Here is an 11,257-nt window from a genome sequence, read left to right as displayed (position 1 = left end):
TTATCTGAATTTAAAAACCGCCAAAAATTTTTGCTGAAACTTGGAGCTCATCCTCACATAGATAAACAGACTAGCCGTCGAGTGTAGTGAACTGATGTTGAAGAAAACAGAAAAAACCGACACGAAAGCGTTCCGTTCTCTCCCCTTGACGCTGAAGTCCTTGACGAACAACACGGCGACCGTCCCAGCCACATCCGGGAACGAACAGGCGATGTAGACGACAGATATAAATAGAACCATCTTGATCAAGACTTTGTCTCGTGATGAAGATTTATTTTTAGAAGATGATGATTGGTTACGCCAGTTAAGATTTCGAATAAATGCTTGGATTAGTCCAGTGGTGAAGATAACGATTAAGATAAAGGAAGAGATTTGTATGAAAATTGAGATGGTTAGGCTTATGTCTTCTAGAAGATTAGCGTTAGGCGCTAAAATTATCCCTATGGTTGTTTGGTTTAACTGCGGGTTAAATCTGGGCCCTATTTGGTTAGCAATGAAGGCAGGGACAAACCCGAGGATTATAAAGCTGTAGATTCCTATGACGACAGTGAGTGTTTTAGTAGGCGTGATGATAGCCTTGACCTTTAGAGGCATGACGACACACAGAAATCTTTCGAACGTAATGTAGGTGGTCAAGCAGGCGACGATTCGGCTAAACAGGACGTGCGGCCAGCCTAGAGCAACGTAGTTGACAGCATTGATGACGTCCATGTCGGCCACTGACGTCATCAACATGGGGTTGTAGATGACGCTGAACCCAACCATCGTCAGGAGAACCCCCACGTCTGCTACAGCCAGTCCCAGAAGCGAGATATTTATAGTTTCGGAAAATCCCATTTTAACAAAGACGACGATGTTGATGATGTTAAAGATGATGCCGAGGGTGCTGACCACAGCTGGTACAAGGACCAGGCTGATGAAAATAAACTGGAAGAAAGTTTCGTCTGACATGGATCCAATGACGTCACTGTCGGACTCATCTTCTACCCCCGTCGATTTATTTGACGCCATTTTAAAACGTCAATAAACCAGGAAACAATTGTTTTAAGAATTAATAAACTGGAGAAAAAAAAAACGATAAAAAATAATAACCATCAAATTACAAAAAAGCGGTCTATTTTAATCCAATTAAGCACGCGTAATTTACCAACAGGCATGGCGTATTTTTTTTTTTCAATTTTATTATATTTAAAATATTATAGTTTCTAAATTTCTTTAATAAAGACAACGACGTTAATTATGGTAAAGAAACATTCAAGGGAGCTAAGTGATGAAACTTAATTGGTGACATAGAACCAATCAAATCAATTTTATCTCCTCGTTTGTAAAATCTACACTCTAGTTCATCCTCGACGAAGACAGACCAGTGCAATACAAAAGTTAGAGCAGATTTAAAAAATGTTCTTATATTCATTGTAATTTCACAGCAAATATCGAAATAAAATATCCAGTGGACAGTGTTAAATAGAAATCTTGCTTGAATAGATCTTTCAACGTGTGAATCAACACATATCAACTAAAATCTTGCACGAGACAGATCTATAAACTCGTAAATCAACAAACATCAACTAAAATCTTGCTAGATGCAGGTCTTTAAACCCGTGACTTAAGTTGTTCAATGACAGCTAAAAATCACCAATTTAAGTCAGGCTAGTCTCAGTCAAATTTCGCGGAGAACAAAAAAAACACTTGTTTTATAATTTTGTAACTTTTTTTTCCGAATGGGTGAACTTTTTGTTTTAAATCACTATTGAAATTGAAAAATAATTACAAGGGTTATCAGCGTTTAATTAGTCTAAGCACACACAAAATATGTAAGCACCCTCGCTTTGTTAATTTTATAATGACGTAACAGTAATTGGAGTACTCATTAACTCATGCCGAGTAACGCATATATTTGTTCAAGAATGGTCTCGATAAATATTTTTTTTTTAGTCAAACATGTTATAATCTCTTCTAATAATTGACGTGTAAATACCATTTCTTTTAAAATGTCAAGTCGTAGTGTTTGGTTATAGATATTTTTATTTTTATTTGAAAAAAATAAAGCCAATAGTATCAAGTGTCCTTGAAACAAGAAGCCAGCATGATAAATCGATATGATCTACTACACGAGTATAAACTGGCTGGCTAATCTTTCTGATGTATTTTTGCGTAAAGACCAGCTTTGCTTGCATGTCGCTTGGAACTCTAGCTAAACGTCCAAGCTTCCAACGAATGTACATTAACGTTGAACTTTGACAAAATTTGAAAACTCTGGTGCAATGTGGTTAGGACTTCCACACTTGATCAGCCTCTTGTTAATTTCTGTTTCGTAGACATTTTGTTCGTCCCTAGTCATTGATCTTAGTCTTAGCGATTATCGATATATAATCAAGAAGTTCGACACGTAGAGCTTGTTACATCATGATTGATCCTGTAAACACCAGGTCACTATTGGAGCTAAACAGACAATGAATTGTACGTGAAATTGTTTCAAACTTGTTGACAGCAGTTAACAGATATCGGGAGATTCGTGAAAGCTGATTTGATTCTAAGGATATGAGTGCAGTGTAGTTAATATATGATTGTTAACGTTGTAATTAGGCCGACGTCTCAACGGTATAACATGTCTTAGACTATTGTCTGTATTTCCTGAAGGCAAGACATGTCTTTGCTTAGCAGGTAAGGCCGTCTTTTACTTGGAAAAAAAGACGGTCGCCTCATAGGTACGGATGATCCGGGTACTGGACGGTGGGGTACGTGATTACCCTGTGTTCAGTGGCGTGGAAGATAAGCCTGGTGAGAACCATAGGACAGAAGCGACCGATACATGGTAATCAAACCGATACAAAAGCCAGATAGTCAGAGTTTGCCGTGTTGAGGCCTGCCCGCCTAATGGGAGACACTGTTGTGTCCGTAAATTTGGAAAACAAACGTAGTTAGAATATAGTGAACTTTCCAGGAAAATGTTACTAGCCAATGTACGCATATTTTTGTTTGTTTAAATCAGGTAAACAGGTTTTATGTACAACCACGTTTTCTGTTGAATTACTGTTGATGCAAATTTAACTTACAATTCTAATTTTACTACAGCATATTTGAATTGAGAGTTTTTCTCACAATAATCAGCTATTACGTTTTATGAACATTATCTTAACAATTTGGTCGCGTTTATCATATACCCTACATAAACTTTTCATGTTCTAAAAATTGGTCGACCAATGCTACTTGTATTGTTATAATTTCTCTGGATATTTATGCATAGGCTAATTCATTTTTAGTGTGGAGACAACTTTTTGTTGTGAGACAAGAGGCGCAATCACTTCTGCTTGTCATAAAAATTCCTCTTGAGGCCTAGCAATCCATTTGGACAGATGAGATAGAGTTCATATGTTTCGTGACCTCTGCAAATGAAGAGATAATGTGGGCAGCACTATACCCACCGCCTATACTTTCCTTAACGTGAGTTAGATATCAATCAGAGCTGGATGGATTCAGGAACATTTCACTAACTTAAACCAGGCTTCGAACTCGAGACTTTCGTGTTTGCAGTATAGCGCTCTACCGCTAGACCACGCCGCCCACTTTCGCCAGATCTCGCGAAAAGTTTCTTAAGTTTTCTTAATTATGTTCATGTTATAGAGGTGGGTGTTGCAAAAAAATAAGATAAGACAGGCCTCTAATTTACTAAGGTGACACTTGGTGCGTAGTTAACCACTGCAATTAGTGTACTCGATGCAGTGATCGCTGCTTTGTGATCCGCCCTGTTGTGTTCATGTGTTAGCAATTTCCATCGCTAGCCACCTAATATTTTTTTTTTTTGCTTTTTTTATCTAAGCTTTTAAGTTGTTTGGTATGTTTTTGCTATAACTCATTATTTAATTCTAAAGTCTGAAAAACAATTGTGAAAGTTTATCTAATCCTATCGTGGCTCATCATGGACATCAGATTAATAGCTAGTCCACATCGATCTTAACCATCATCTAGTGGTGAGTGACAACTCGAGCTGTCACGTGGTTTAACTCACATTTATCCAGATTTAACAAAAACAGCTTTGTTTAATTGAAATTTAATTTAAAAGCTCAATTGATAAAATTACATATTCTAATTTGAGTAGGGAACAAACAAAAATGTCAAAAAAAATATTAAATTATATGTACTTTTTATTTAATATTTTTATTATTCCTTTTCTCAAGTGTTTATCCCAAAGTTTCTGTAACCTCTTCTCGCATGATGTGCAGAGACGTGTGATTATTTGGTCCTACTTTGGGTACAAAAGTTCGCAGTCGAGGAAAGTTCCAGTTTTGTATTGACCAAATCAAAATAAGAGTGAACTATATTTCAATTACAAACAAATGTTATGCATTACATACCGCGATTGGTATATGCAAAGCAAAACACGGCGTCATTATTTTATAATATTCTCAAAAATATCGCTTCATATGTGTGTTTAACATTTAGTGTGTATATCTGTAAGTCATTCTGTGGTGTACTGATGGGTGTGGTGACTTTCTTAAAAAAGAAAGGTTCCATCGGTTGTAAAGAAACAAAAAAATCATGGTCTTGAGAGGGGTCTACGACAAATTCTCGAAAGACACTTGCCCCAATGCCGTTTTCCGGAAAGCCGTTTCCCCGGAATGGACTTTTGCCCGAGTTGACATTTAAATAAAATTGAATTAGACATGTTTAGCAATCTAAGCTTGATTCTAAAACAGATCTAAGAAGAAAATTTCTAAAAATATTTTTTAAAATTTCTTTAATCCCACCCAACCCCACCCCCCCCCTCCTTTTTTTTAAAGAAAAAATTTAGTAATTTCTGAAAACAAAAAAAAAATCTTTATTCTTTAATAAATGTAAATGTGCTATTGGTTGCTGTGTCTTTACATTCTTTTGATGATTGTTTGAGTAAGATGACATTGACTCTCTGAGCAGTTCTTTCACACTCTAACACATGGTATCATTCACCCTCTAGTGCACGATGTCTTCAACCCCTCTAATTCAAGATTTTATTAACCATCTAGCGCATGAAGTCGTTAACCCTCTAGTGTAAGATGTTGTTAACCCTTTAATTCAAGCTGACATTAACCATCTAACTCAAGACATCAACCCTCAAGCTCACGATGATATCATTAACCCTCTAATGCATGATATCATTACCCATCTAATGTAAGATATCATTACTCATCTAATGTAAGATATCATTACCCATCTAATGTAAGATATCATTAACCCTCTAATGCATGATGTCATTAACCCTCTAATGCATGTTATCATTAACCCTCTAATGCATGATATCATTAACCCTCTAATGCATTATGTCGTTGACCATCTCGCTGTAGACCTCTTGCACCTCCGCGGTGATGTTGAGACAAAACATTTCCTGGCCAACTTGGTTCCAGACTTGGACTATGGCATCATATGTACCCTAGGGAGATGGAAGGAGATTTAATGTGAGCTCATTTAAACTTCTTCAACTCTGCCAATCTAAACAATACCATGCTGATTTTATTAAATAAAGCGGGAGTGATCTCCCCTAAACTTTCTCGAATATTTTTTAGATAAAACTAATGGGAAACACAACTCTACTGCAGTCGAGATAGAGACACGTTTTTTTTAAAACAATTTTTAAAAAAATACTTATGCTATTTATTTAATTTTTTTTTTTGTTGAGAAATCGGAAATAGAATAAAGTACTACCATGGTCATTGAAAAAAATCTCTGAAAATTTGACAGAATTTACAGAATTGAATATCTTACTTTTAAGTAAAATTTCGTCTAACTAAAACGGTACTCAAGTTATAGGTTTTTTTAGTCGAATAAGTGCCACTTCCGGTAAACATAACATATTGAAAGTTGAAACAGAACTACACATTTGATAAAATACTTATACATAAAATTTCGTCAACCTAGCTGTAACGGTACTTTAGTTATCGTGTTTACAGATACACAGACACAATTTCAAAGCTAGCTCTTTCCGACTTAGGGCGGTGTGTAAAACGTCGAGATTTGTCAAAATCTTGATTTCTATTGTTTCATAATTACAATACTTCCTCTATACTCCGTTTACGAGAATCTAAAAATACAGTAACAATCATCTGTTCGAGTCCGGGTTCAAGTCAGTAGACCGTCCCTGAGTCCACCCAACTCTGATGGGTACCTAACTCACGTTAGGGAAAGTAAAGGCGGCTGGGCATAATGCAGACCACACTATCTCTTCATATGCCGAGGTCAAAGAAACAAGGAAACTCTACTTCACTTGCCCCATAGACCGTCAGGTTTGAAAGGGAAACTTTACTTTACTTTAACAATCAGCTGCATAGCTACGTAACACACGACCTAGTTTACAGTAAGTGATTCTTTCTCTCTCTCTCCACATTAACAGCTAGTGTAAAATATGCAATAGAAAAATCCATACAATTAAATAATTATACAATGTAGTTAGACTACCCCGCACCGCAATGCTAGCAAGTACAAAGTAAAGGCTCCGGCCTATTCACACTCTGTTTCAGTTTCGTCGAGTCAAATAAACTACGGGATCAGCGGTTCACTTTGGCGTGTAGCGCTGACAAAATGCCATGGGGTGCAGAATGGCAACTCAGCAATACACGTTTATTATATAACACTCTGGTTGAAACTAGAGCATATCGAGGAGTCAATAGAGACTTATAACACAGTAGCAATGAAACAAAGGGGGGTGGTAAAATATGAAATCTGATCTTGAGTGATTTATGTGATTTATGTAAATATATCTATGTATTCATATATATATATATATATATATATATATATATATATATATATATATATATATATATATATATATATATATATATATATATATAGGCCTATATATAATCATATAACTCGAAAAAAAATTGTTCTCTTTTTTTACATAAATCAAAAGCCAGTAGAGCGATCAACAATTAAATATGAAATAATCAGTTTTTTTGTCTCCCCTGTAAAATGTACCTTTTCTCGGAGTTAGACGGTTTGCGATCTAGGCCATCGATATATATATATATATACATATAAAATCGTGCAACAACATACTCGTGAGGCAACCTTAAAATGAGTGACTACAAAACCGCTACTCAAGATAATTTAGACAACCACACAAATTACCTACCGGATAACTGGTCAGGATGTGCAGATTGGGAATGGGTATAGGAGGAAGTATAATCTTCACTGAAAAATAATATATTAATATATATATATATATATATATATATATATATATATATATATATATATATATATATATATATATATATATATACAGAGAAAGAGAGAGAGTGGGAAGGTAGGTGGGTGGATGAGTGGATGGGCGGGCGGGGAGACAGATACATTGACATCGACATCGTCAATTACCCCCGGACATTTCCCCCGAAATTCACCCCCCCCCCCCCCCGGAACAATTGTCTCCCTGTCAATTACCCCATTACCCTCCCCCCACCGGACAAGTTTAGGGTTAAAATTAAGGCTAGGGCTAGGGCTAGGGCTAGGGCTAGGGCTAGGGCTAGGGCTAGGGCTAGGGCTAGGGCTAGGGCTAGGGCTAGGGCTAGGGCTAGGGCTAGGGCTAGGGCTAGGGCTAGGGCTAGGGCTAGGGCTAGGGCTAGGGCTAGGGCTAGGGCTAGGGCTAGGGCTAGGGCTAGGGCTAGGGCTAGGGCTAGGGCTAGGGCTAGGGCTAGGGCTAGGGCTAGGGCTAGGGCTAGGGCTAGGGCTAGGGCTAGGGCTAGGGCAAGGGCAAGGGTAAGGGTTAGGGTTAGGGTTAGGGTTAGGGTTAGGGTTAGGGTTAGGGTTAGGGTTAGGGCTAAGGCTAGGGCTAGGGCTAGGGCTAGGGCTAGGGCTAGGGTTAGGGTTAGGGTTAGGGTTAGGGTTAGGGTTAGGGTTAGGGTTAGGGTTAGGGTTAGGGTTAGGGTTAGGGTTAGGGTTAGGGTTAGGGTTAGGGTTAGGGTTAGGGTTAGGGTTAGGGTTAGGGTTAGGGTTAGGGTTAGGGTTAGGGTTAGGGTTAGGGTTAGGGTTATAGCTATGGCTAGGTTAGGGTTAAGGCTATAGCTAGGGCTAGGGTTAGGGTTAGATTGAGGGCTATAGTTACAGCTATGGCTAGATTTAGGGCTATAGCTATGGCTAGGGTTAGGGTTATAGCTATTCCTAGGGTTAGGGTTAGGGTTATAGTTAGGGTTAAGGTTAGGGTTAGGGTTAGGGCTATAGCTTTGGCTAGGGTTAGGGTTGGGGCTTTGGGTTAGGGTTAGGGCTATAGCTATGGCCAGGGTTAGCGCTATAGCTATGCCTAGGGTTAGGCTTAAACCAATGGCTAGCGTTGGTTTTGTGTTAAATTTTAGGCTGATGTGGATGCCTTGTTTTTGTTCTTTTTCTTAATGTTAGAGTTAATGTAAAATATAGATGTAGAATTCTAGTTAGAGTGAAGATTCTAACTTGAAGGGGTGGGGGGGGGGGGGGTAATTGACAGGGGGAAATTGCTCCGGGGTGTAAATACTTGGGGGGGGGGTAATGTCGTGATTAAATATTATCAACCTACGTTTTTTGCTAAACGGACATGAAAAACGCCCTGTATGACCCTTTAGGGTGTCGCAGTCAAACCTGTCGGCATAGCCCAGAAATGGCGTGTCCTCCCCGTGGAAATATAAGCTCACGTTGAATATACCGGAGCTCAGATAGTGGGCTGGAGAATAAAAAAAATGAATTTCACGAAGTGAAAACAATATAGTATGCGACGATTTGAATTAATAAATCACCAATAGTTTCAAATAAACTGGTCTTTAGAAACCCATTTCCACTTCGGTTTATCGGAAGTTACTCAAAATTTAAAAGAAACATAAGCATATAATCTTTTACCTTTATTTCAAATAGCTTCTACCTAACTGATTGAGTAGCCTACGTAGGTTATCTCGTTCACACACATATAGAGTAAATATTAATTTCAATTTTTTTCCTCGCGTGTACGAGAAAGTAAAAAACAGCAACAAAAAACAGTCAAATTATGTATAAAACCATCATAATAATCATCGCTATTAACTAACATGTATGAAACACAAACTATACTTACGTAAATAGTATTTAATAGTCACATTAACAGACCCTGAGGGTTGTAGTACTTTAGGTGTCCATGTAACAGTAATCGGCTCCTTACCTAAAGTTTCATAAATTAATTAAACAACTAACTAAATTTAAATATATATATACACGAAAGCATATATATATATATATATATATATATATATATATATATATATATATATATATATATATATATATATGAAATTATATTTATCTTCTAATATATAAAGCTCAATTCAGTATGTACCGCATATGTTTGTCGTGAATCTTCGATGGATTTAAGTGTTAGATAATTAAAGTCCTTATGGTCTAAATTTATGAGTTAAAAAATTAATATTGAAAGTTATGGGAAATAATTTTCATTTATCAAACTGAAAGTAATAATTTTCGGCATGTTCATTAAACATAAGTTTTAAAAAAATATCATCTTTTACAAAAATTCTAATTATGTCTTTATATAGTCCTATAGCACTTACTTCCCGTTGATAAATTAGGAAAACACAATTACTTCCCTTTATAAAACCATTGCATTAGTGGAAAAGAATTTACTTTTTATTACTTTGTTTTGGTGTTGGGAAAAAAATAATTACATAATTAGCGGGGATCGATCAAGTGCAAATGTTGTAGGTATTTTACGGATAAGCTTGGAGTATGATAATTGTTCATTAAATTGAAACAGGCGCGTTCGTTTAAGTGAGTGCTAAAGGCTTTGAATAAGTTGGGGTACTATAGTCGTTTATTAAGCTAAAACAGGCGATTCCGCCCCGGGCTAGACTGTGAGCACTTTGCGTTTATGTTCGCGTTAGTGTTTTCTTTGTGTTTAGGTTGGGTTTGCGTTAGTTGTTGCGGTTTGATTTGGTTTGTTTTTGTTCTTTCTTTTTTCGTTTTTGTTTGTGTTTTTTTCTTTGGGTTTGTATTTGTGTTTTTGGTTGGTTTTGCGTTTGGATTTGGTTTGTTTTCGTTTTCTTTTTTGTTTTTTTTGTGTGTTGATATTGGTTGGTATTGGTGTTTGTGTTTGTGGTTGGGTTTGTTGTTAGGTTTTTGTTTTCGTTTGCTTTTTTGTTTGTTTTTTCTTTGTGTTTGTATTGGTGTTTGTGGTTGTGGTTGGGTTTGTTGTTAGGGTTTTGTTTTCGTTTGTATTTGTAATTGTGTTAGAGTTATGTTTGCGCTTTGTTGTTTTAGTTTTGGTTGGTTGTGGTTTGGGTGGGCAATGCCGGGTTTATGATGATTACTAAACACACAGGTAATGGTCTTTAACAAAAAGGTTTTTCACAGAAGCCAGAGCAGGGCCTGGCCGGGACGGCTAGTATATATATATATATATATATATATATATATATATATATATATATATATATATATATATATATATATATATATATATATATATATATATATATATATATATATATATATATATATATATATATATATTTATATATATATATAATCTTACACACTTCACTAAGGTTTACAGCTACACCTAAATACCTAAATGAACAAACACTCACCACAATTGACAGCGACACCTTCTGATGGATCCGTCTCATCTGCTGAGATAGACATGACGTTAACATTCTCCGCAAAACTTGACAATTGGAGATATGCAAATCCAGAGATTATCAGAACTACGTTCCACATTAGCGCCATCATCAATTTACTGAACTGATAAGTAAAATGCAGAAAACCATTTTAACAAGCTTTAAAATGTACGTATGTATTTGTCTCTCTTTCTCTCTCTCTCTCTAATATATATATATATATATATATATATATATATATATATATATATATATATATATATATATATATATATATATATTATGTCTTTGTGTGAGAATATATGTGCTATAACACTTAAAGAACGGGTTAAAACATGTTTTTAGCAAAGAAAATATTCTTACCTTTATGAGAATGTTTACGCCCTCTGAATGACGAACTTTCCGTGTCAGGGGATATAAAGCGAATGTCTAGCCGGCACGGATCTAGACTGTACATAGAGGACTAGCTGGCTGTAGTATAGGTTGATCCAGGAAATAAATCAGGTAAACTCACACCTGGTAAAACTGGACAGTAATGTCGACAACTTTTGAGGGTTGGGGGGGGGGGGGCGTGCTTTTCTTTCTGAGATTTGCTGCCATAGCTTTTGTCCATTTAAGAAAAACTACAAGGCAGTAGTTGCTTGATGTTGAAGTTT

General features: G+C 36.4%; 2 protein-coding genes and 1 long non-coding RNA gene across 3 annotated transcripts; all 3 read right to left on the bottom strand.

The window, feature by feature from the left end:
• On the bottom strand, positions 1-1,011 carry LOC131955730 (proteinase-activated receptor 1-like). The gene has a single exon (XM_059319960.1). The coding sequence runs from the start codon at positions 1,009-1,011 to the stop codon at positions 1-3; it is 1,011 nt and encodes a 336-aa protein (XP_059175943.1).
• Positions 1,012-4,803: 3,792 nt separating this feature from the next.
• LOC131955731 (uncharacterized) lies at positions 4,804-7,169 on the bottom strand. Its single transcript, XR_009388882.1, has 2 exons — positions 7,109-7,169; positions 4,804-5,407 (listed from the first exon to the last, which is right to left on the bottom strand). It is a non-coding gene; the product is annotated as an uncharacterized LOC131955731 (long non-coding RNA).
• Positions 7,170-8,320: 1,151 nt separating this feature from the next.
• On the bottom strand, positions 8,321-11,060 carry LOC131955729 (uncharacterized). Its single transcript, XM_059319959.1, has 5 exons — positions 10,965-11,060; positions 10,572-10,720; positions 9,050-9,133; positions 8,522-8,665; positions 8,321-8,325 (listed from the first exon to the last, which is right to left on the bottom strand). The coding sequence occupies exons 2-5, from the start codon at positions 10,711-10,713 to the stop codon at positions 8,321-8,323; spliced, it is 375 nt and encodes a 124-aa protein (XP_059175942.1). The 5' UTR covers positions 10,714-10,720; positions 10,965-11,060.
• Between the last annotated feature and the right edge of the window lie 197 nt (positions 11,061-11,257).

The sequence above is a fragment of the Physella acuta genome, unplaced genomic scaffold (assembly GCF_028476545.2).
Source record: "Physella acuta isolate Inbredline_101_S28 unplaced genomic scaffold, ASM2847654v3 ptg001098l, whole genome shotgun sequence".
Taxonomy (NCBI): domain Eukaryota; kingdom Metazoa; phylum Mollusca; class Gastropoda; family Physidae; genus Physella; species Physella acuta.
This window is presented reverse-complemented; position numbering and strand designations above follow the sequence as displayed.